The sequence below is a fragment of the Aythya ferina genome (assembly GCF_964211825.1).
Source record: "Aythya ferina genome assembly, chromosome: 5".
Classification (NCBI taxonomy): Eukaryota; Metazoa; Chordata; class Aves; order Anseriformes; family Anatidae; genus Aythya; species Aythya ferina.
Window position 1 is genome coordinate 47,072,452 of NC_140301.1, and position 26,765 is coordinate 47,099,216.

The window sequence follows — 26,765 nt, forward strand, 5'->3', positions numbered from 1 at the left end:
TTATTTCTATATTCTGCAACTGGTTTGCTTACTGAGAGTAATTTCAACCCCTTCTAGTCTTGTGTGGAATTGCTATACTCCATTATGATATCATTTTAACAGCCATTGATATTCACATTTAATATTAAAAGTCATCCTTTCCTAACTGGTTTCTGTGACAGTACATTAAAAATATGTTTAATTCTATGTTTAGCACTCATCCATATCATGTAATCTGCAGTTTTGATATTTGTTACTCAAAGGATAAGTGTCATTTCTGTTTCTATTGATAAAAAAGCACAGTGCAAAAAGACTCATCCCAAATATGCAGACGAGTGGGCTAACTCTTAAGCATCTCCATTTTTACTACAAGCTATGAATCACTTTAAGGTGACTTAGACTGCAACCTACTCAGGCACCCGAATCAGTGTGTACACAAGGTCACACGAGTCACTGACAGGCTGTAAACAGGCTCTGAGCATCCTGACTCTTGGGTCTGTGAAACATCCATCAAACTGAACTCCCCTTTTCTTTTTGATGCACATAACATGTTTATGGGGATGGGGACGTGTTCTTATACCAAATTCAGGTTCTGTCTCAATTGGAACATGGATATTCCTGAAGTCTTATGATGTCAGTATCAACTCACAAATTTAGTAAATAGCAGATTTTTTTCTTGGAACATAAATTTTAGTTGAAGGAAAGTCATAGACATAGACAATGTAACAGAACATACATACTGTACTTCTTCCTAAGTTGTTTTGTTTTACTGTTAATGAAATGATTCTACAAAAAATTTACTCTTAGATGATTTCATTGCAAGAGTTAAACTTCATACCCTCCATTTTGATTCTTGCCATTTCCTTGCCCATTGCTTTCTTTCACACATAGTTACAAGCGGTTAAGGTGACAGAAACTGCTATTACTTATGAAACATGGCATGCAAGATATTTTCTCAGTCTGTCATTTTCATCTTCCAGTATGCGTAAACACACAGGCAATGTCATTACAGTGCCTTTTTAATTCAAAATAAAAAAATAAATAATAATAATTTTAAAAAAAAAGATTTCAATTGGGAATTTCAGCCTCTTACTAGTAAAATTCTATTTCACATTCACACACAAAGTCATGTAGATACTGAAAATGTAGGAGTCCACTGTGGAAAATTAGAGTACATATGTATTGTGTTCTGTAGGCAATTCTAAAGCTACCCTTGAGAATCCCTCCTCTTGACCTTGTCAAAGCTAAAGGAACTCTCTTGAGTGCACAGGACCCCATTTGTTCAAGCACTTGCATGGATTCACATGCTGCTAGGTGAGTGCGAGCACACTGTAATGGCTGTGTAGAAGGTAGATGGGCCACACCAGATGCCACACTGACATTCATCTGTCTGCCAGCTGTAGGCTGAGTAGACATAAACAACCCATCTTGGCCTAAGCAGGAACACATCCATCAAGTTTAATACAGCTGTGTCATTTATATATGTCAAATTTGAGTCTTATTACTCTGTTATTGAGTGAAATATGAAAATAAGTTTTCATCCTTTTTCTCTTTAATTACTATGAGTAAGCATTTTCATGCGACACAATAGGTATATCTATTAGAGAATAAAACATATCTTATGGTCTAGACAACTGGGTTATGACATTTACATATTTTTTTCCCCTTAAAATTCCAATTACACTGTTAGTTACTGTAGTCTGTATTCTTTAATACCCAATGGTTCAAATAAAGTAATAAGAAAAGAGCAGCTCTCAGGCAGTCAGTACTAAAAAAGAACAGTTTTTCACGTACAAGCCTCCTGTCTGTAAACTTTCATGGGAACAACAGATAAACAGAAAATGACAGTGTAAGAATAAATATAAGCAGATCTTGAGTCACCCCTGCTACTGGTTTTTACATTACAGCCAAGAATAACATCTTCTACAATTTATATGTTTCTTCCCTGCCACATATAAAAAATATTGTTGTATCACAGGGGTAGATGCATGATAAGACTCTGTATAGAACTGAAGAGAAAGAATTGATGTACAGAGTACTTCTGCACAGCAGCTTCCTGAAGGGGCTTTGGTGGTACTCACTTGTATTGCAGGGGAGACCTTTTTTTCCAAGGTGACAAGTAGTATGGTGCTTTAACACTGCTCATAAAAACCTTAATACACCCCTCTAGTTCCTCTCATCTTCTTTGTCACATTCCCTCTTAGTTTAAGCTAGCTCCCTTATTGCATTCTAAATAACAGCATATTAAAATCTGCAGTTTTTAAGACATGGACCATCTCCTCTTAATTGTTTCAGTATCTTCATTCCCAGTAGGGCCCTAGCCTTTACAGAAATCTCTGACTACTGTTGTCATACAAGCAATAACAAAACAACTAAGTGTGATGCCATGAAGAAAGGGAGTCTCCAGCCCTGTCAGAAAATGTAATTTTTGTATTTGTATTATTTTGAAAGTAGCAAAGATACTTCAAGACTACGTGGTTTTATAATGATTTATAATGATTTAAATACCTCTAAGGACCAAGTGACCAAAACACATGCAGCACAATGGCAAACATGAGGCCAAAAAGCATTTTATTTCTTTTCAAGACATTTCATTTTTGCATTCACACCAACTGTGTGAGAGCTACTCCATTTGCCTGACACATGAATTTCCTAAGTAGGTAGCAAAAAAATCTGCTCAGACAGCCTGTTTAAAAGCATTCAGAAAGCACTGCTTCCTCTGATCTTTCAGGGAAACGTTTTCCTTTCTAGACAGTTGTAGAACCGATTGCGAGGGTAATGGTCTGAATGTGCCGGCTGGGGATTGCTGCAAATCAGCAGCTGCCTGCTGCGAGCAGCAGCCAGTGTTTTGGAAGGCTGACACACTGAGGCACAGGCGGGTGACGAAGCTGCACAGATACAGGGCACTGATGCCAAAACTAAGGATCATGGATCTAAATAAAAATTCAAGGAAACCCAGGAGACTTATTTCCATCATAAAGTACACAGTGTGATGAATTTAGGGCTTTTCTACAGGAATTTGGTATGCAGATCTGTTTTGGGGATGTCTTCTGCCTACATATGTAGGGTTACTTTGATAGACAGCTGTAAGGAAAACAGAGCATGAAAGAAAATCAGTGGTTTGAAACAAGTAAAGATTCTCCAAAAAACTGCGGAATTCAATTCTCCAGTGTACATACAAACTATTTCTTCCAAGAAGGTCAAATCCCAGAAATGTGGAGTTCTGATGTTATGAATTGCTCTCTGTCCCAAATGAGACAGTAACTGTTTGAGGTTCTGCCTGACACACACTTTTTCAGGGGAAACCAGGCCTGTGTCTGTGCTAAATGTGCAAAATGAAGTAAGCATCATATGGACTGTTTTCTGTTTTTGACATCCTTTTCTCTAACAACTTTATTTCTTCCACAAAAATACACACTACTCTGATCTTAAGAATGCTGTTTTGTTGCTAAATACTGTTAACTGTAAATTTACTGAACAGTAGGTGTCTGTGTCAGATAATGCACTGGGTCGAGGTAGTATACAAGTAGGTAATGTTACCTATGAGGGTGACAGAGCACTGGAACAGGTTGCCCAGAAATGTTGTGGAGTTTCCTCTGAAGATATTCAAAACCTGCCTGGGTGCCATCCTGCATAATGTGCTCTGGGTGATCCTGTTCAGCAGGGGGGTTGGACTAGATGATCTTCAGAGGTCCCTTCCAACCTCAGCCATTCAGTGATTCTGTAATAGCTCTGTAAGCCCATGTCAGGATAGGGACAGGTACCCATCTATGCTTGCCAGTGTGACTCACATAACTTATTCCTGCTGCTTTCGTCCTCGCCCACTTCAAAACCATGTTCTGTTGTAATGCATTCCAAGGAAAAGGGAAAATGCCCGCCTGAAAAAGACAGCCAACATCATTCAATGCTGTGTTTCCTCTTTCCAAATTAGGAAAGGACAATTTTTACAGGTTTTGTCATGCTATTTCTTTGACAATGGTTGGCTCTCTGCAGCAATTAATTTTATTTATTTCTGAACTTATTTTGATGGATCAAAGTCCATGACTGATTCCATTTCTTTTAGGGTTTATTTTTATTTAGTACACGTTGCAGGACTTAATGTGTGAAAACACAGCTATATAGCTGGGTTACCTTTTAATTACACTTACAGTATGTAAGGACTGCGAGTAAGACCAGTTACAGACACATAAAGCTCTCATATGTGTTGCCATAGGAGGTCAAAAATTTCAGAGCTGGGACATTTCTAGGATGCTGCTGATTGAGAGGGAACTAGTGGGAAATGCTACATTCCCTCAGCGTTGCCTAGAAACCAGGGGAACAGTTGTGATATGTTTCTAAAAACGCTCACATTTGGGTGTTTTAATTATCTACATGGTGGAAAGTATAGGAACAATAGGAGGGACAGTGTGAGAAATACATTATTAGGCTCAGAGAGAACAGACTACTTACTGTGTGTTGGGTACGATACACTGAGAATTCAGGAAACTGAAATTAAGAATTCAGACAGTAAAACAAAAAAAATATTAAATATAAAAATATTACTATGAGCAACTCATTTGGAGAGAGAGATGGAGAGACATGTTTTCAGTAGGAGGATCTCTGCAGCCAGTACAGCACATTAAAACTAATGGTCAGGATACCACAGAGAGGTGACCTCTCATGCACCTAACATTCTCTGTTGTATCTATCATCAGTTATCTCAACTGGAAACTGTTTTAGGACTGTCTCTACCTCCACAATCTAATGGTTTAACTATGTAAATTATTTCAAAGAAGTCTAAGCCAGAGGCACTGAAAGACGAGAACTAAGGGAACTGATTTCCAAAAACCCTTTCCCCTAATTTTACATGCAATCTGAAATCTGCTTTGGGTAGGGTGGAGAGAGAGAGCAAAAATGAGAGAGCTGTTTGACTGAGGGCCTTTTGGATTTGCAGTTTGTGCACAGAGGAGTTGACAGATCAGATACTCTACATGATACTACTGCCCTACATCCAAAAGAGACATAAGAGAAAAAAAAAAAAAAAAAAAGCTATCAAAAGAATTGGTTTTGACAAAAAGGTAAGGTATTTGTGGCCTAATGGCTGACAGAAGCCGAAACACCATGAGAACAGACACCTTATGAAAAACAGTTAAGAGGGAATGGGGACCATGAGGCTTTGAAGGCATGTATTTCCTCTCCTGTCCTCTCAGATAAATTTTAAACCTACTAACTTTAGAGCTGATTATACAGAAAGTGGTATTAGATTGTCAAAATAATCACTATAATGTGGAGCACAAGAACTAAGGCCACATCCAAAGAGTACCTCACACGGCTAGCAGGAATATCTAAAATTATCACAGACAAAGTAACGAAACCTTGAAGTGAAGCCACAGGCTGCCCACCAACTGTTAGGTATTAGCAAGAAACTTCAGCTATGCACACAACATTCAAAAGTTGGCTACTGGAAAGTTTTCTAAAATATTTGGTAGAAGGTAGTGTCACACAGAAAGTATTGGGCTAGATAAACCCCAGGTTTCGTCCAGCATGAATACGTTTGCCTCCATGACTTCCTGGGAGATTTGAATAAGACAAAAATAAGGAATAAACTGTTTTAAAATGTCCTCTTCCTGTTTTTGCCATGATCGTGAACTACATTAAAACTATTTTCCTGGAGCATAAGAATGGGTAGCAAATCGCATAAACACCTGTATTTAATCTCTAATTCATAGAATATCTGAGATGGAAGGGCCCAGTTAATGATTGTAAGGGAACAATTAATAATTGTTTCCAGATCACGAAGGGGAATGACCTACAGGTATAATGCCTGTACTGTAATTAAAATGCCTTTCCTTTCAACATCTCTTCAACAACTCACATTGAAGTGTGAACAGTTAAATGAAGCACCTTCCTACTGGCAAGAAGAAAAACCTCTTAGCAGCGTTTCTTTCATCACAGCAACTTTGCGATTCTCTTTGGATAGGACTAATTACTGAGTGACAACTTCCTAGAATTACTTGTTAATTACGAAACTAAAGAGCTAAAATATCTGTAATTCCTTCGAAATGCATTCATCAGCTAATGCATGGACATTGGTTTTCCACATCTGAAAGAAATACATAGTTCTAATTTTGTTATTAATGAAAGGCGTCACTTTCCTAAGAAACTGACACAAGTACAAAGCTTTTCTTCCTAGACCTCCTCCCTCCAGCTGGAACTAATACCTAGCCTTTTTTGTGGTGCCTGGCTGTGGAGGTGACTCTGTCTGGTCAGGGAGCTTAACTCAAAATGAAGGATTTTCTTGCAAAAACGCTCAGGAGGTTTCATGTTGGGTAAAATAGCACCCTACTTGACAAAAAATACAAACTTATCACTTCGTCAAAAATTAAAACAAACACAGCAGCATTGTTACTTTCATCAGCGGTAGGATCGAATGCTACTTTCTGAAAGTTGCTGTTTATTTTGAAATTCCGTGCACCACACTAGAAATGCTGTAGGCTCTGTATTTGCCATTCTGTCCTCTAAAATATGAGTGATTTTGAGTAGCTTGGCTTAAGTCGCTCGATGACAGAGAATATTCTTTGACTTCCAGTCAAGCTGCACACAAAACAACCCGCACACCTTTCACTGAGGTGGCAAAACTTCCGCTAGACAGCAGCGTATTGCTCCAAGAGGCTTCTGGCGCTCGGGCACTCCCCTTTATCCAGAGCTAGGGCACTGCCGTACACCCACACGGCGGGGCCGGACCGGGCCGCAGCCCATGCCGGGTGAGCGCCCCCCGCCCCGGGGCCCGCCCCACGCAATGCCGGTGCTGCGCGGCCCCCGGAGGCCGCGGGCTGGGCGCCGCGCCCCTGCCGTGGCCATGGCAACCCCCGCCCCGCCCGCCCGCCCGCCGCGGGGGCAGAGCCGCGGCCGCCGCCATCGGGCCGGGGGCTGGGCCCGGCCGCGGCCATGGGCGTCGGGATGGAGAGCGGCGGCGGCAGCAGGCGGGGCCGAGGTGCGGGGCTCGGCGGCGGGGCGGGGGGCGAGGGGCGAGGGAACGGGCGGCGGGCGGGGCCTGCCCGATCCGGGGGGCCGCGGCCTGCCCCGGGGCTGCGGGGAGTCGGGGTTTGCCCTGCCGCCGGAGGGCTCCGCTCCGGTGGCTGCCGCGGGCATATTGAAGCCGTGGGCGGCTTCAGGGGGGCTCCGTGAAGGGCGCTGTATTTCGGCACCCTGGGGGGCCAGCGTGTCCCTCCTCTGAGTTGGTGCGGGTCTGAAGACCAAACGCTGGTTTTCTGCGGGTTCTGTGTGCGCGGTACCCCTGAGGTGGCTTTCGGGTGTGGGTCCGAGGGTTGTGGCCTGGTGGGGTGTTGGAACAAACGTAGCGGAGAGATAAAGGCTTGGAAGCTGGTAGAAAGTAATTCCTTCCCCAGACTGACCGGCTTGGCTCTTCCTGGGAATAGTCATAGGGGCATTCACCATACACGATACAACGGACATAAACGTGAGAATATATCTGTACAAGCTCTTGGAAAATACCTGAAATATGTTTAGATGGGAGCTCGATGGCACGAACGGTATAAAACTATGGGCGGAATTACTCAGCGCTGTGCAGTAATGTCAAAAGTATACACAGCTGCTGCATAAGGCCAGATCTAGAGAGAGAACACTGCTTTCAGATTGCGTCTTTGTGGTGGCAGATCAGGTCTTGAGTTAGTGACAGATGTTGCTCCAAAAGATGTCTGATAACAGACTTTTAACACGAGGTCTAATACTACATAGAACTAGGAACTCCTGGGTGAAAACTAGGATCTTGTACGTCCATATATATACATATATATAAAGTGCTATTTCAGTCCCCACAGTAGATGTTTTTTTACACAGTGTGAAAGCAATTTATTACAAATCTATCCTTTCTTTGACTTGGATTCATAGTTCTTCATATTCTTGTTTCTCAAAACATTTTTATGGACAATCAGAAAGGATGCTGATTGTCTATAAACCATAAAATCACATTAAATAGGATAAAAGATCTAAATTTCATTCAGGTTGCAGCAAGCAAACAAGAAATAATTTAGATTAGTTCAAAATAGGAAATAACGTTTATTGGTTTAAATGGGAATCTATTGCTTGTGTGCATAGAAAGTTGCACAAAGTATTTGGCAAGTGGACAGCTTGATGTCTAGTTTCACAGCCACACATCCATACAGACAGCAGGGATAAGCACAGGCAGAGGTGTTAATTCCTTAATGTGTTAACCTAGAAATATGTGGGCCTGTGCAAAATTGGCAGGAAAGCCATTGAATTGCTTACACAGTTTATGAAAGAGGTGGCATGCATCATATTTGTGAATAACATGTGAGATAGTTGTGTCCATGCAATGTCTGTCCAGAATTAGTACAGAATAGGTGGGATATCTTATTTCTTGTACTGTTGTACTTCTTGCAGAGTTTCTTGCTCACGCCTGGGTTTGTCTTTGTAAAGGAAGAACCAAAGTTTTGTACTTGTTTTATATTGGGGATTATCTAGTGAGGCTGCTAGAGAAAAAAAAAATATTATAAGTTTATCAACAAAAATAAAAAATCATTATTAACTGTACTACTTAAGATTTGCATGTAGATCTGGTAAAAGTTCAAATAAGTTTAAGATTTTTCTCCATAAAAATATTGAAGAATTAACCCTGTTTCCCTTACTCTCGGTATAAACCTCCAAGTTATTTACTGTAGTAATTTTAGGAGTTCGTAAATGTAGTCACAGATTTGTAGTATGACCTCAAATAATCTGAATACTCTAATTCTAAACAAGCATTGTTTTTCTAATCCAGTCTTCTGCATCAGGCTGTTTAACTCCCACAACCAGTGATTGGCACATATCTGAACAGCAATGAAATCATTGCTTATTGTTAATCAGTTATGCACATTTCTGTCACTTTTACATTATGGCGCTGGGAAAGTCATCATCATTGCTGTATGGGGGCTACTGGTATGTTTAGGCAGTTTGTGCTGGCTTCAAAGATTCCAAAACACTGTAAAAATGCTTCATATATTTACAGACACCACCATTTGATTTAGATTTTTCCTGCATTTCAGAAAATCCTTGTGCTAATCTGAATGTTCGTAACACACCTGTGCCTTCTGTTTTTGGTTTGTTTTCTTTCATTTTGTTTTTGCTGTTTTTGGTTTGTTTTCTTTCATTTTGTTTTCCCCTCTGTATTCCTTTCTTTGCTATTCCAGCAAACAAATTCTTAGTCAAGCATTAGTTTGGTAATGCTATTTTGATTATTCAGAAGCTGAAGTTGCCTTTGACTAGCAAAGTAGAAAAATAATATTTATTCAAAGAAGGAAGAACATTTGGAAATTAAATTTGAACCATAACCATATATTTTAACAGAAACTGGGTAATGTTAATCACTGTCCTTAACTTTTTTCCAAACTAAAATCTCTGCTCAGCAAATCACTTAAATGTATCCTTAATTTGACTCTTGGTCAAACAGTCTACCAAGTGACTTTTAGTCCCATATTGACTAATCCCACCTTCATTCAGCAAATAATTTAAATTGCACTAGAATTTAAGTACCTGATCAGTCCCATTTCATTGCAGATTTCTTGCATGCTTCAAAAGAAATATGTGCTGAAATAAACAGGATTCAAATCATTAAACCTACGTGCTGTTTGGTCCAGACTGTGCTCTGCAACATCCTCTGCAGCAGTGGATCAAGGTTTCCCTGATCTGCATTCTGCATGGGGCTGGCTGTGTCCTTTCAGTTAGAAATATGAGAAGGTGGAAAATGTAATGCTGATGGAAACATGGGGAGGATTCTATGTAGGCACAAATTAAAGTAACAGAAGAGATCTTTTCAATCTGTACAATACAAACTAAATAGTATAGTGTGTGTGCGTCTTTCTTTGTGTGTATATATAGATGATGTCTGCTGGTTGGTTTGGCACTAAGTCTTGAAACACCTTCAAAATGCAGGTTCGTGGGACTATATAATGTTGAGTTTCTTGAAGCAGTAGAAGCCAGTGCAAGTTCATTAAGCAGGCCTGAGTTTTGTGCAGCTCTCCTTGCTCACGCCTGAGAGTTCTGGGCAAAGCTGTGCCCGTGAGCTGGTGCTCTGCTCACCTGAGTCATGGTGCCATGACCACAGGGACATCTGTACAATACACAGTAGTGTATGCTCCTGGATTACTCCGTGACATCTTGCACAAGTGCAACTATCCAGTGAATTTTTCTCATTAGTAACTTTTCAAGTCAGACCCAAGCAAATTCTGGTGGGATTAATTTAATGGAATTTGCTTTTGTCTGCAGTTTTTATCACAAAATGTGCTGCTGACAGACGCAGCCATTTGTTTGTGCTTTGGGAGTAAAAATAGAGGAGTAACTTTCATCCAAAACTTCATTTATTGGTCAAATGAAGCCTATAGTTAGGGAAATTGTAACATTTTTCAAGAATTACTTCATCAAATAACTAATGCTCGATTGGCCTATTTTAAGTCTACTGTACACTGCTATTTCACTAGATTTCTTAAACTAGTCAGAGTTCTTGAAACTTAAATATAACTTTGGTTGAATAGTAGTTGTATTCTGCATAAATGAAAACATTATTAGTCATAAAGGACTGAGAGACCTAACTCTTGCATATCAAGAGCAGATTTAAGGAAGAGCTTTTGTGTAATCCAGCATAGGCACTATTTATACACTTACTATCTAATTAATGGCTTAGAAGATTATGTGTAGTGCGCATGTCAGGGAATGATTCATTGTATTACTTTCATAATATTTTGCCTCTCATGCAAACGATCCCATGCAAAATTCAAATGGAACATTTGGGACTTTCAAAATTTCAAAATCTGGCTGTTGTAGCTTCTTGGGACTTCATTCATCACGTTTTGGTTCCGAAAATTTAGAAGATAATGACTATATTTTCTCCTCTGGTTGGTATTCCCTCAAATCTTAATAAATCTTAAAGTTCTGTTGAAGGCAGCTTCACGTCTAAGACTTTGTACTCTCAAAATTGATGGGAGTTTTTCTGTTACTGAAACCAGAAATGGGTTTAAGAGGCTTCTGTTTAGCTTTCATGAACATGCACACAAAAATACAAATGTCATTATGAAGTTCTCAGTTCTGCCCCGTGTAATTTTTTTTCCAATAAAATAGAACCCTATCGGTATATTCAGTAACCTGCTCAATCTCAAGCTGTGTGTGAAGTTACCTCTCGTGACTGCATAGATACTGCAGAAAAGCAGCAGAGGCTTGTCATGTTTTTAGCTGTTTTCCTGAAAAAGGAGTCTGTGGGTGGGTCCCTGCTGTCTGCCAGCCTTTTCCTCTTTCCAGTCCTGAATCTGTTAGCCAGTTTCACCCGGCTGTGAGTAAGGAGTAGGAGACACAGTGGTATGAACCGCAGTGGTGGAGCGGGGAGGGGGGGGGGAGGAAAAAGAGAGCAAAAAAAAAAAACAACAACACATTAACATATATTTTTAGAGAAAGGCATTCTGTTCTGTGGCAATTCCCAGATGAGCAACTAGTCAGCCAAGGATAAGCAACTCGGTAAGTTAAACTAGGCGACCAACTGTAACATATGTAATCAGACATAAACAGAGATAAACTAGCTGACAAATTATAACATGGACAGCACTTCAACAGCCACAGCTAAGTATGTAGAGGATGATAGGGTGACGGGGAAATGACTGCAGGTAAGGAAAATAAATAAAGGAAATTGAACGGGGTTTACAGGGGAAGATATAAGCCACACTGATAGGAAATCAGGCCTTTTTATTTTTTTTTTCTAAATAATATAATTCTAATAGCATATCATTATTCTAATATTAAAGAAAAATAGAACTTTCTTATTTAAATAAATTTAAATCCAGTGTGGATTTTCCTAACAAGGTTAATCTCTTAACATATATACAGCAGTGTTTGCTCTGTATATTTGTGGTTTATTTGCATGCACAACAATTTCCTTAGCAAAAAGAGAAAATTGATACTTTGATTTAGAAATCCTCATAGTACCAAAAAGAGAGGAACCTATTTTTCAAGTCCTAATGTCATTCCTTTAAATGTGACCTTTTCAGAAGCGTTAGATTAGACGGTTGAAGGAGGTTTTATCATTACTCCTAACTTATTTAGGAGTTCACACTTCTGTTCACTCCTCTGCGCGTGTACAGTGTTATTGCTGCAGTGTACTGTAAGTGTCTACAGAGTCAGAAGTGAATTTGTAGCAGGAATCACACTGAAAAGATCTCCAGACTAGTCAGAGAAAGGGCAATAGAGCATCCTTGACTTCTGTTAAATTCCCAACACAAACCCCTCTGATTGGAGCTCCCGAATTACCCCCTTGGACAGAGATGTCTCCCTGCTCTTGATTGAGAGCATCAAGGGTTGGGAAGGAAGAGAAAAGGAGCTGGTGATGGAAGAGGCAGCACAAACCCTTTGGAAATCAGTGTAGCAGCTGGAGTACTTGCAGAGCATTTGTCTGTTTGGGTTGAATGTCTTCACTGGCCTGTGGGAGATAAATCCCTGCATGTCATAAAAACGCTGCAATTTTAATCTACCGATTTTAATACCACAGAGGCACTCCTGCAGCTCCAGCTGAGAGGCCACTCTCAGCTGGGAATGCCGGGATGCTGGGGCCCTGGAAAAATCCATCTCATGAAAGGGTTGGTGGCCATGGCCTAGTGCTTGGCAAGTTCCTCTGGGACAGCAGGGGAGACCGGACTTCTAAATCCACCAAGGGCTAGGGGCTGTTTGAGCCTCAGCTGAGAGCTATAAGGAGCTCTTAGGAAAATGCAGTGCTCACACGAATCCACGCAGCTGAGTGGAGGTTTTGTGGCTTGTAGTGCTGCGTTTAGGTCCTTGAACCCAGTATCTCACCTTAAGTACCTGTATTTTTTATGCTTTATCTTTGAAATAACAAGGCTTGGTTACAAGGGTAGCCTGATTGAAGTTTTCCAGTGTTTTTGATTTGCGGTATCTGAAGTATAAATATAGCAAGTCTAATAGTCGTGTTTAAACTCCTTCCTATGAGAGCGTTATAATGAAAGCCTGGGCTTCTCTCCAGTACAAATTAATGTTCCAAATCTGAAATGGCTTTGTAGAAACATAACTTCCATGAATTCTGCCTATCTACTAACAATTAGGCAACAAAGTAACAGAAACCACCACTTTCCATCCTTTTTAGGACTGTAAAATTATAAATAAAGATAGAATGCATATTAAATGAAAATATAATTTGGACAATATATATCATCAGTCTCTTTAGAATAATGTAATTATTACTTATCTTAGATACCAGCTGGAAAAAAAATATTCACAAAACTGTGTTTTGTTGTTTTGTTTTGTTTTGGTTTTTTCCCTTCATTGTATAGTACCACACTTGCAGGGAAAGCCTACAAGAAAAGCAAATAGAAGCACTAACAAGGAATTAATTAGGACTTTATAATAAGGTCCTAATAATACTAAGGAACCAAACAAAAAACAACAATTTTTTACTATTTTTTTTTCTCTCAGTACTTAGGCAAACACGCAGCATAAGAACTCTGGTGTTATATTTCCTCAGTTAAACCTATGAGGAAATGTATGTTTAGATGTGTGGTATATTGAAGGCACAAGTCCATTATACTTCTCAGTTTCTCAGGAATAAATCTCAGAAAATAATTTCTTGAACTGGAAATGGTCTTAAAGAGTTTCCATTCCAGTTCTGGAAATCTATTTATGTAGATTCCCACTTTGTGACTGGAAATTTTTTTATTATTATTATTTTAAGAAGTAGAAAATGTGCATTTCAGTCAGGAAACTATTATTGCAAAAGCTGCTGTAGTACTTACTGCAAGTACTGGGTTCAGTTCTGCTAAGCCTGCTGCAGACACTTCCCACAGAAGTTATTATTTTAGAAATAAATTCCCTCAAAAGCAGTAGAAGAGTTTTCACTGAAAAAAATCTCACATGCACAAATAGGTTTGGAAGAAAAGGAGGTGAAGTAGACAAAATGCATACTGCTTTCACTCTGTTCTCGGTCCAGGTCCTCATTATAATGTTTTGCTGTTATTTTATCAGGTTTATATTTGGTAACTATGCAATTTGCTGAAAATCCCACCTTCTCCTTCAAAATTCTCTTCTTTAAGCCTTCGGTTTAGGTTTAGTTGTTGCAATTGTGCAAATAACATTGAAAACACAAATTGAATCTAAACAAATACCTGCTCAAGTCAGCAGGCAGCCTGAAAATATATCAGTGAAACATTTGAATGCTGACACCTTCTATCTCACTTGTACTGTTTCAAACAAACAGTAAAATAAAGCAGGTCTCCCCCATGTACCAAGTCCTCCAGTTTCTCCTCTGCCATTAGCAACTTACATTTTCAATGAGAATATATAAAAAGGTGTTTTGAGTTTCAGACTGCAGACTTAGGGTGTATCATGTCAGTGGGATATAATGTAGAAATGATAAATTTGATGAAATATCTACATGAAACAGCCTCGGCCCTAAGAAAACAAAGGCTTACGTAGTAATCTTCACTCCTTTTTCCAATAGCACTAAGCATTATTTCAGCGAAATTGTTATCTTTGTGGCCTTTGTGATAAGTTGAGTACCAGTTTTGTGGAAACAGGTGGTTCACGGAGAAGGGAGCCTCCAAAGCCCACACTGATGCAAAGGTTACAGAAATATCTCAGCGGCACAAGGGACAGAGTGTGGAACAAGGCCCACAGGATACCATGCAGGGACTACAGGAAGCCTTTTTCACAAATTCTGCTGTTTATGGAAATGTTTTAAAGTGCAAGATTTGTCTGTTCTATTTGAAGCTTTAATAAAATATACGGTTTGCCAGGTTTGCGAGAGGACCCAGAATCCAGCTGGATATTTTCAAAAGTTGTTCAGCGTCAGCTGTTGCCTAGTAAGGCAGGGTTCTAAACTGGAAGAAAACATCCGTTGTTACTGGTGCTAATGGCTGTCAGCGTGTCCAGGTGCTAGCAGGGCCGTGAGCTGTGCCTTTCAGGGACACTTTTACTCCAGGACCTGCAATAAATGGGTCAGTGCCCAGCTAGTTCTTAGTGGGTTTCAGAGATACCTTTAAAAGGACCTCTTTAGCAGTGGTGGCTTGTTTCCTCTGGCTTTGGGGCTTCTGCAAACTGGGGATTTGGGAGTGATCTCTGCTCTTCCCAAGCATCCATAATCAAAAAATGTGGAGGAATCTGTAGAATATTTCTCCCTTCTGACCCTTTCCAAGAGCTTTTCTTGCCTATGAAGTAATGATGGAGAATGGTGGGGGAGGAGAGAATTTTTGTTTTATATGCTTTCCCCCCAAGTCTGATACAGATTAATTGCAAAGGGCAAAAAGAGCAGATGCAATAGTTCTTTCAATACGGTTTATCCGTGTGCCATCTGCTGGTGATGCAAAGCAAGTGAACGTTTCAGAATCGCCTGATTTTTCTTGTAGTGCTGAAGAGAGAGACCTCCAGCTGAAGACAATACAGGCAACAGCTTTCTGAGCCCCTCCGATGATCTTCAGCTGAGGGCCAAGGCATTTAGCTTACCTGGAGACAATCAACTGTAGTTATAAGAATGTCTCTGCACTTTTTTCAGATGCCCCTGCTTACCCCTCCATGTTTATTTCACATAAAAATTAGTTGGAGTTGCTTTTATAACTGTTTATCCAATAGTATTAGGTCTCCTTCTAGAATTATGATTCTGAAATATGAGCTCTGAAATATGGAAAATTTAGGTTACTTTGAGCATCTGTGAATGAAAACCTTCATATTCTTTGATGTCCACTATAATGTAGAGTATTGGCTTATTTCTGGTTTACACATTTATTTATTTTTTTATCATTAGGATAAATTTTTATATATTAAAATGTTATATTTTAACAGTTTAGTTAACATTAGTCATCCCAAAGACTTACGTTCTTTAGAAATGAGGGTGTTGTAACTTCAGACATCATGATTTTCAGGATGGTTTTCCAGCTGCACTATGTACCATTTCAGTAGTATTATGGTAGAGAAATACAGTACTAAAACAAGGAAGCAAGCCATTAGTGACAAAGGTTTGCAATCATTACAGAGGCAATCATTCTAAATCTAATAAATTCTTGATGTATGTTTGGGATTTTATTACTTTTTTTAAAAAATAGTATTGGTTGTCCTTATGCATGTTCAAATTACAAATGGGGATGAGAAGGAATTGTGCCACAAGGGGCATTTAAAAAGAGCCATTGTAAGGGACAGAGAAGAGCAGGAATGTTGTCCTTTGGCTTTAAAGAAAAGGTCATAAAGAAAAAACAGTTGCAGGGTAGGGCTGAAAAAACCTATGGTAGTGCTTTTCCTTTCTGATCCCCTCACTATTGCTGGTCTGGCACCCTCCCAGCTATGAGAGATGGGGGAATAATTCTTGCAGACACGGCCCCTACCATGCAAAGCCTTAGAAGCCCCTGCTGTATAAAGGCAGTTTTTTCTAAGTGCAAAGTCCTCAGGCTAATTCAAAAATGCCTTGATATTTGTTGTGCCTCGTAAGAGTGGGGATCGAGCGTATCGATCCAGACTTAGCGTTATTTCACAACACAGTCCCAGTAAAATACTCTGCAAATTTCCACATACACTAAGCATTTTCACTTTGTTTATTTTCTCAAGGTACTTTTTGTTGCTTTCCAAACAAATCCTAGTCCTAGGCCTTTGAGGGAATTATATAAATAAATAAAACATTATTATATAAACATACTGTAAGTAAACGTTATGTAAATAAGTCACTGTTAAAGAAACCATTTATCTTGACACAATCTCTGCTAACAGTCTGGCACCATGTTAACCATCACGTGCAACATGCTGTTGCCCTTAAGGTATAGAGCTGCAGAACGTAGTAGTCACATCTGCAGGTGTAACAGTACCACAATAGTTATTATATAATGGTAGGAAATTTGGAGGGGAGACGGATGTTGGACATGCAAAAAGTAAAACACCTGAAGAAGTGGAGTTAAGGGTTTTTTCAGGCGCATGTGGTGTAAGCATGGCTCTGTCCTTTGGTGTTAGTTGCACTGGTCAGTTTGTAAGAGTGTGCCTTTGCTGAGCCAGCTGGAGGCCGCAGTGAAGAGATCCCCCACACTTTTTGGGTGGGTGCAAGCTGCTGCTTCATGTGAGGAAGGGCACTCGGGGCTTTGCCTCCAGCAGTGGGAGGCTGAAGGTGGCCAGCGAGCGGAGCGCTGTGGTGCCTCCCCTTCCCAGCATGTGCGGACGTGGTGGCTGTGGCCTACCAAATCAACAGAGGAGAAGTAGGAAGGGAAGGGAAAGATCATCATCATAGTAATGTATTCATTGGAATTGCTTGTACAGTTCTACAGTTGGTTTTATGCATGTGTGGTATATTTATTCTCTTAAAGAAATCTTGTTTTGCTTGATATTTTGAGCATGGCTTTGAACACCTTAAAGGAATGCTTTGTGTGCACTAGTATTTGAAATAGTAATATACCCCCTGTTAAAATTTGTTCCAGTAATGCTGTAGATTCTTAATAAAATTGGCTGTGGATTGGTAAATCAAAGGTCACATCACAGACAGTAGTTGTGAGCCTAACAGTACCATGCTTTTTTTCCAGGAAGGAGATAGGACTTTTAGCTCACATCTTTCATTTCTCAGAACAACGGGATGTTTGGGTTTAGTCAGCTTCTGCACTAGTCTGCAGAGTTACAACTCTGCAAACTTACAGAAGATCAAATGGCAAGTGAAATTATTCTTAAATTAACAACAATAGTTTTTTAAGATTGTGTGTTCTCACTGGTAGGATGATTTCTCAAACAAGCATAATTTATTTCTTTCAATCTATTAAACTCCTTAGTATGGTTCTAACCACAATCATTCCCTACACACAGAATATTTTTCACATTAGTCATTTGATGTCATGATAAAATTCCATCAGTAAACCTTTAAAATAAATTGGAGTTTAGCATAGGTACAATAATTTGACCATGTCTCTGTGCAGTTTAATGAGCATCGTAAAGTTCAGATTAATCTAGTGATCTCTTCTGCTGTTTAAGCCCCTGAACCAATAAAAGTACTACCATCATCTGTTACATTTAGATTTAGTTGCTTAACTAAACTGTTATGTTTTAGTAGTAGTATAACATTAAATAGCACTTTTCCTCTATGAAAAATGTACACTACAATCATTGAAGAGTTCTTTGAAGAAACATATATTTATATATTATTATTATTATTTGCTTTATCTTGTCTTTCAAAATATGTATTTTCTCTGTTCTGTTTGACATTTCGTTAAAGTGGATGAATACCCAGCTGTGGTCATTCCCAGATGTGGTCCAGCAAGTCCATTTAAAGGACAGTTAAGCACTAAGAGTAATGGTGAGTAACGCACTTGCTTTCACTAGAAAGTTGGCATGGTTCCTTCTATGTGAATTAATTGTTTTCATTATTAAAATATTTATATAATAAAAATCTTTGCATTGTTCTATATTGGTGAAGTTTAATAGTACTTTCATTTAGTATGCATTACTGAAAATAGTTTTGGGGAGTGAGTTTTGCCTTGTCTGTTATGCTAGCTAACAACTGTTAGCAAGGTATCTATATATATGTGGAAAGAGATGTTTTATCTATATTAACTGGAATATATGAGTTTCTGCTTTAAGAAACCCTTGAAGTTAAAGCTATTCCTCTACAGTCAGTAGTTGAAATAGGCAAGTATATGGCTCTGTGCCTTAGTGCCACCTCCGACACTTCTTTCAGAAGAATATAGAATGGAGAAACAAGAAGTTTCCATGCTGACATTTTCATAGTCCAACTTCAGCTACGTCCATAACTATTTTTTGAGCTAATGTAATGGTTCAGTGGGGATTAAAAATAAATAAATAAATAACAAGTAGATAAAATGATACCATGTGATAGTAGCTGAAATAAAAAGAAAAATCATTTCCATTGAGCAAAGAAGCACGTTAATTCTAAGTTTGTGGTTTCCTTGGAGTTAGATAGTGAGATTGCACAAGGCAGAAGCTATGTGTCCCAGAAACAAAGCTAGATTTAAACTGGTGCCACAGGTTTGAAATCGTGCATTTTTGCACACATGAAAATGTTTCAGAGGCATGATGTTGGAACTGGGTCTCATGAAAGCAGAGTGTTATTTTAGTACTTGTTATATTCACTGCTGGCAGGATAAATGTTAAGAGCAAAACCATTTTCAGGTTCTTTTGGCTTTCATTTTTCTATTAGTGACTGACATCTGTACAGCTATTATTTGGAAATAGTGAATTTTAGATTTGAATTGCAGTTAATAGCTATTTAAAATTTTAATATTGTGCCTTTATAATGTTCAAATATGTTTTGATCTTACAGCTTTCTGTATTGATTCCACACGAAGTCTTACTAACCAGTACCTGATCAGAGATCACATGATGTTTCATTATAACAGAATCCTTTCAGCCAAAGGTAAAAATGTTCATATAGGAATGAACTTTGTACTAGGTTTAGCTATTTTATTTTTTTTTTTCAGAATAGGCACATACCAAGAGGGAGTGAATTGGATTGTTAGAAGCCTAATTTCCTTCCTGTTTCATGCTTGGACCAATGTCAGCAAGGAGATACAGCTGTTACTTAAGACTTTTGTATTATTGGGTTTGAAAGTTTTGTATGAAAACGTTTTGCTTCAAGTGCTACCAAAATTATGACTTTAATTTTAGGGTACTTTGTGCTGTATTGTTTTCATTCTGCTGTAGAGCTGCTGTGAAATAATATGGTGAGATAAAAAACATGGAGCAAATATACAGAATTTATTTAAGGAATGATTCCAGAACATTTTCAGTTAAACCCAGACCACTGTGCCATTATTTTAATTTTCAGAAATGTTGTTTATATTTTGTTCATATTAAACTCAGTGGCATTAATGAGTTTTAAGGACTTAGAAAATTGCTTCATGTTTGCAAATGAGAAAATCACGTTACTAATCTATGTTATTGAGCGCTAAAAATGCATATGAATTTTTGCATATATTTTAATGTTAGAAGGTGCGTATATTTGTCAAAAGGCAAATGTGAAAACTGGAACTTAGGACCCTGTTGAACTAGCATATGTTTGTATGTTTCTTAATTAGGATGAGATCCCAATCAATTTTTTTTTTTCAGATATAGAAATGTGTGGTTATTCCCTTCTAAAATGACAATACCCCATTGTCAGTGCTACAGCTGTAAACAGTTATAGCTGAAGTTGGTATTTTTTTAAGGTCATATAAGAAGTAAGAATTACTGTTCAAGTTAATATCATGCACAGGCCTAACAAAAGTCTGTAGATAGCTGTTAATATTGTTTACAGTACACAGCCTATTTTCACTTTTCATTGCATAAACTTCTCTTGGGGATTTCAGTCCTAGAGGTATAAATGCTAAGGCTTGGCAGGGTGTCCTGAGTATCTAAATTAAATGCTTAGAAGGTTGCAGGGTCTGGATTATGAGATAAATGATTTTTAAATGCCTCCCAAAGCATTATATGCTCTCTTTCTAGTTATTTTCAGAAATAGTGTTTTGGAGGTGGTTATATTGGTTTTCCTCATCATCCCTCCCTTTCTTAAATTTGCTTTAAAGAGAAGTACATTGAGGCTTTCGATTCTGCCAAAGTCCATGCTCAGAACAAAAGTACTGTCATTTCTCTACCATGTAACATACTCAGTATGTTTGCAGTTAAATGCAGTCAGCACAAAATGTACAGAAACATTTTGTAAAGAACCTTCATTTAAATGATGATTCTTCCTTCAAATATGTATTTTGTTCAACATTGTTATCTCTAAAATTATCTGACTGTATCAATTTCAATTTAAATACACAGTAACTTTAAATACACAGCAACTAACATTTTAAAGTAGTGGGGAGAAAAAGTCTGTGTTCTAATTAATTAGTGTGTGTTTTGTTGTTTTATTAATGCATTTTTTTCTAGCCATGACAAATATTAAGTAAACACTCAACTGCTCACATCTATTTTTCCTTGTTTTCAGCAGCTGTAGACTGTTCAGCACCCAGAAGTAGGCTGACCAGCATCAAACGTAAGTATCTGCAATGCATTAATTCTGCAAAAGGTTCTGTAAAACTAATTCAACAAAAAAGCCAGAGGAATAGAAGAGTAACAACAAATTATGACCCTTAATCAAGCATATGTGTGTCTGCTTGCTTCTCAGCTTTTCTTATCCTGCTTCAGCTATTTGTAAGAATCTGCAGTGAATGTAATGCTAGTGAGATGGACCTAGTTTGTCAGTGATTAATTGTGCTTAGGATCACAATTAATTTTGCTTAGAATCTTTTTCATCAACATGGTGAAAGGAACAGAAAATGAGAATTTTAAGCATTATTCTCTCTATTTTCTTGTGATACGATGTGAGCTTGAACTGTCAAGAAGAGAGCTTAACTAGTGCAAGGTTAAGACAAATTTTAGGAATGTGGGCACCTGGGAAGCAGGACTGAAACTTACTGTTTCATTTCACAGAAAGCATAGCCAGTCATAAATGCACAGCCCCACAGCCTGGATTAACCTGCAGTTACTTCTCCTGGGAGTTGTCTCATTTCTTAACACTGTTTAGAGGTGTCAGTACTGTAGCCTTTCTTTATAATGGTAGCTGAAGAAAAATACTTTCACATCATTGACTTAAGGAATACTAAATGAATTATTAATCAAAGGGGATAAATAGCAGCTGTTTGTTAAAACAACAAACATATTTCTGTTATTTGATGTCTTTAATTCAGTTACAGAAAGTTCTTTATCTCGAATTCAATGTTCAGTTAGAACTGCTGAGATACTGGAAATACTTAAGGCATTCATTTAGATAAATCTTCTGAGTACAGAATGCTTTGTGGTTAGTCTCATATCCAGTCAAACAGGAGTGATACTGTATTGTAAAATGATTAGAGTAACTAGAGTTGATGCAGGAAATCACTCATCCATTACACAGAAAGACGTCAGCATTTTGTTACAGTTTTTTTTAGAGCTTGTGCATAATGGATTGTGAGTGAATTAAGGCAACAAGGTGCACCAGGATCAAAGATACTTTGTGCAGACATGTCTTTTGCTTTCAAAAGGTATAGCACAATTAGGAACAGTATTGCAAAGATTTCTGTAGTCTGCAGATGGAGGTTTGGATTTTCAGATCACCTGTTCTACAGACGCATCTGAAAAAAATCTTCCTTTCTGTAATTTGGCTGTACAAGATTTGCTTTGAAACAAGCATGAAAACACAAAGTTGATATAAGAAGAAAATGTACACCTACATATTTGTGTAATAAAAGCCTCCTGTAGTTTGTTTTTTTTTTTTTTTTTTTTTCTTTCTCCACCTGCTGGAATCTTTCCTAGAATCTCTAATGAACAATTATTTTCCCATATGTTTTCAGGTCTTTCCAAACACCAGCAAATGCCCATTCATTTTAGTTTTCTGTTTTTACAGATAAAATTCTCCTGAGCTCAGAGCTTGCGTGTTTCACACGAGAATGAGTTTCCCTGAATAATATGTTCATTTTGAAAGACATCTACGCTGCCTTGGCCCTCACAGATAATTGTCATGACACTAGCAGGTGTGCTCTGTAGTGAGGAATTTTTCATTTCAGATAGCAGGTCTTTGTGCAATCTGTTTCTCTTTCAGTTCATCTTACTCAAACCAGTGTCTGACTATGTAACTCTGGCCTAATCACAGACAGACATTAATCTCCTATACAGAGTGTGACAGAAACATTTCACCTTTGCATCTGCTCTTGCTTTAACCCATCTCTTTGATTAAATTTGTACACTAAATCTCGCTAAATTGCTCTTTCACCTATTTTCAAGCTGGACTGGAAAAAGCTGCTGCTGTTTTTTATCTTATTAGAACATGTATATAACCAACTCAGTGCTAGTAGTCTCCTTTTTACAAATGAAAACAACTTAAAGCTAGGGAAAAAAAAAAGACCCTCAATATTTCAAGTTTCCTACTGTTGTTCTATCCTAAGACTTGAGAGTGCTAATTGTTAATGAGTTGAAATTTTCTGTATTCTCCTGAAGTAGAGCTAGACCATAAAGTGAAGCTGAGAATCATAGTTCAGGTATTGGGATCCTAGTCAGTAACACAGGATTCATTTGGAATAAATTTCTCCATCTCCTTGATCTGAGTATCCAGTGTGGTTACAGCTTTTTATCCTTAAATTTAGCTTAGTTCTTCTAACATATGTTTTGTTTGCTTGATGTTTCTCATCGACAGGAGTTGTGCAATTAGAAGGTGACAATGAATTTGCCATTTTTTATAATCTGTTTAACAAATCAATAAATACTGTATTTTCACCTGAGACTGGCTTCTAAAGACAATGTTACATCTCTACCCTAGTTTTCAGGTTTTATTTGTGAGGTGCTTTGTGTTCTCTAATAAAAATGAGAGTGGCAAGTGAAAGACAGAAAGCAACGTAATAAAGAAAACTTAAGTATACAGTATCTTTTAATCAGAATATTCATTTAGTCAGTATTTTTACTATACAATGCTGAAAAAGGTTCCCAATTACATTTTCTTCTTAAGTACTCTGGGTAAAATCCTATAACCACTTATTTGTCTTGTTCAAGGAGATTTTTTTTTTTCCTGTGAGAGGAAGAGAGTATTTTACCATCTGATTTCACTGGAGTTTAGAGCTCTTACCACTTGCCGGACACAAGACTAAAAGTTGTATAGCTTCCTTGCTGGTTTTGTTAGCGTTTCAAAAGAAGATCTTTCACCAGATAGAGATGAACACAGGTTCTTAGATTTACTCTCTATACTCAACCAGTATGCATTGTAATCTCTCCTAATGTTTCAGAGGTTTAACTTCTGTCCTATACCTGCTTTCATAGAATCAAAGATATGCTGGTTGTAAGGGACCTGAGGGGCCCATTTAGTCCTTATTGACCAACCTGTTCAAAATGGGACTTTGGTTAACAGGTGATCAGTCAGCCAAGTCTTCAAAACCTCCAGAGATGGAAATTCTGCAACCCTAGTAACTTATTTACTTAGCAAAAAGACTTTTTCATGATGTCCAGTTTGGACAGTCAGGTTTAGAACTGAATTTACTGGAAAGCGTTTATCCTGGGAATTCCAGTTTTAAAAAGCAAATTTTAGATGGTGGAATATAAGGTTTTCAGGTGCCATAGATGAAATTGTTGCTTCATAATGGTCAATGCAAAACTGTCTCAACCTGAAGTACAGGATGCATTTGTACGAGATACTCAAGATTATCCCTTCCTAATAAAGATGTTTGAGGATTAATGTCTTAAATATGTGAATGTAATGGACATTTTTTCTGACCTGCTTTTTAAATGTTTTGTCACCTGACTGTGATCATTTTATAAACAGATAAGAAACTACCACACAGGTTTAAATTTGTGTGGACTTAGCAAAGGGATAATTCTGTGGGGCACATGTACTTTCAACTTCTTTATTACTGTTCTCATAGCCTTCAAGGTATTTAAGGTTAAGATACTCAGATCTCCCTTGTCCAGTGTCTACCCTGCACTTACACACTCTTAGAATGCTTAGGTGCTCAGAATGAAACTGAAAATTATTTAAATTAGTTTCAAACCTAAAAATAGAGTAGTTGAAGTGTTTTTTTTCCTACTGTTCTAAGTGTTATTTACAAAGAACTATAGACTTCAATACTGCAATAATAGTTCAACGAAGTATTACATATTCAAATACTAAGCTCAATGCTAGATATCATTTGTGTCAGGTAATCCACCAAAAAGTTTTATTTATTTGTCTTTTGTAAAACAGAATATGTGTAGATGACAGCTAGTAGCTCAGGCAGTAAGAACATTGAAAATGTGCTCAGAAATAAAGTAGTAAAAAGAATTTTTGGAATATTTTCAAACCAGTTTCTTTTATCTTGCTAGAGGTGGGAAACACAATGTTTAAAGGCACAGGTGCAACATCAGTATGACTGAATGTCAAGGAATTTCTATGGTGTCGCTGAGGTCAAGGAGTTTAGAGCTTTCTTCTTTCAGTAGTTCTGTGCCTGTCATTTCCTTGAGCGAAGCATATTGCTGCTTTTCATGTTCAAAAACCAGATTTGTAAAGGGGGTTAAATTTTCAGTTTGAAACCCTGAGATTTATTAATAACATAGAGTTACAAAACAAAATTCCTGAAGATAGTGTTAAAAAACATACCCTAAATATGTGCTTCATGTACAGCTAAAATAGCAGGTGAGTATTTCCCTTTGGGGTTGTTGCCATGAATCAGTCATTAGTGTTTAAGAACTAAACATGATACTGTAGTTGGCATGCTCCCTGGACAACTGAATGTGTTCTGTCCTTAAAGTGGATTTAGTTTCCACTGTTCTTTTCCTGGTATCTTAGCTGGCAGCAAAGTAGGCAAGCTGCCATGCCACTGGGCTAGCAGTGAACATGTTCCTGTGTATTAGATCAGCCTTGCTGACTTAAAATAGTTGTTAAAATGTGAAACTTCTTGAAATGTGAAACTTCTATGTTCAGAATTAGTCCAAGCATGTTGATTGATACCGGTGGCCATTAGAAGTCTGTGGTTGTGGAATTTGTGCCAGAAAACTTGACAAAAGCTGTGCCAAGTAAGACAGCTGCTGCTACACATGCCTGGTTTCTAACAGTACTAACTTTTCAACCCATATGTTTAGAGGTTTTTCCACAGAGCATATTGATAGTACAGCCTGAACCCAGTGATTAGTGTGCTTTGGAATGCAGGTCTCTTTGATACTGAAGGAAAAAAAAAAAAAAAAAAGGAAAAGTATTCTGAGAAGGTACCCACCAGAAACCTATTTTAGCACTGACAGAACCTGACTACTTGCAGGGAGCAGGGGGTGAGAAAACAGTTCTGTCAGATCAGTAATGTTGGTTGTTGTTTTACTTTTTGGGGGGTCAGGGATTACGTTCAAGTAGAAAGATCAAGAAATGTATATTCTTATATAATTCTATATTAAACTTTAAATTTTCATGTGATCACATACATATTTTGCATCATCTTTGTCTACTGTTTATGTTATAGAAAGCCTGCATCTATGGAAAGCTCAGTATCCTGTTACTGTTTTACAGAAAGCTTTCACTAAAATTCTCACTTTTCTGTTAAGTTTTGTCCTTATGAACACATTTCTGAAAATGAAAGTTACAAGCAACTAAAATAAGTCCTTTAAAATGAAACAATTCTAACACTTAAGTTTTCAGAGTTCATATGTGTCTTTAGGAAGGTATCTTAGCGTATTTATCAAGTCTAAATTCTGAGGGGAGCAGGAAAACCCACCATGTATAAGTATTTAGCAATTTATACTTTCAACTGTAATACTTTTAATTTATTTTTACAAAAGTTATTTAGTTGTTTACTTTTGTTTCTTCTACTGATTTTTTTTAATGAGTGCTAATTCATTTTAAGATGTATAGTCATTACATCAAAAATACACTTTTCTCATAGTTTGTGGTTGCAAAATGACATGACATTGGTCTGACATCATGAGTTAAGCAAACTAAAAACTTTATCCAGCTGTGCTAATATTGAACTCAGCAACCATAATGAATATAGTTAATAAAGCACACAAACAAGAGAGGCCTGCAGACTTGACCTGTAAAAGCCAATAAATAGGTAAAATATCATTTCCTTTTGTAGTTGTTTCAGTCATTAATCATCATCATTATTTTTGAAAATGTGTTCCTGATTTTTAACAGAATTTACCTGGCTTGAACACCTATCTGTTGTTAGGAGGTGAGGAGAGATGGAGGGCTTGTTGTTGTTAGACTTTTTTCTGCTATTAAAGAGGAACACAAAATAGTCATGGCATGCCAGAAAGCTAGAATAAAATTATGATTTGCACCTATGCACCACATTAGCTTGGTACAATATGTCTAAAATGTTTTT

The 26,765-nt window shown here is 37.9% G+C and overlaps 1 protein-coding gene across 8 annotated transcripts in view; it reads left to right on the forward strand.

Moving 5' to 3' along the window:
• SPATA7 (spermatogenesis associated 7) overlaps positions 1 to 26,765 on the forward strand; it is a 63,195-nt gene that overhangs the window by 10,391 nt on the left and 26,039 nt on the right. For 2 of the 8 annotated variants that reach the window (XM_084521041.1, XM_084521048.1), the window contains exons 1-4: positions 6,803 to 6,952; positions 18,194 to 18,274; positions 19,259 to 19,351; positions 20,906 to 20,953. In XM_084521041.1, coding sequence (XP_084377167.1) covers positions 6,907 to 6,952; positions 18,194 to 18,274; positions 19,259 to 19,351; positions 20,906 to 20,953 — 268 coding nt within the window. In that variant the 5' untranslated portion in view covers positions 6,803 to 6,906. Of the gene's footprint in view, positions 1 to 6,797; positions 6,953 to 18,193; positions 18,275 to 19,258; positions 19,352 to 20,905; positions 20,954 to 26,765 lie in introns of those variants that run through there. The other 6 variants (XM_084521046.1, XM_084521045.1, XM_084521047.1 and 3 more) reach the window with 6 other exon arrangements.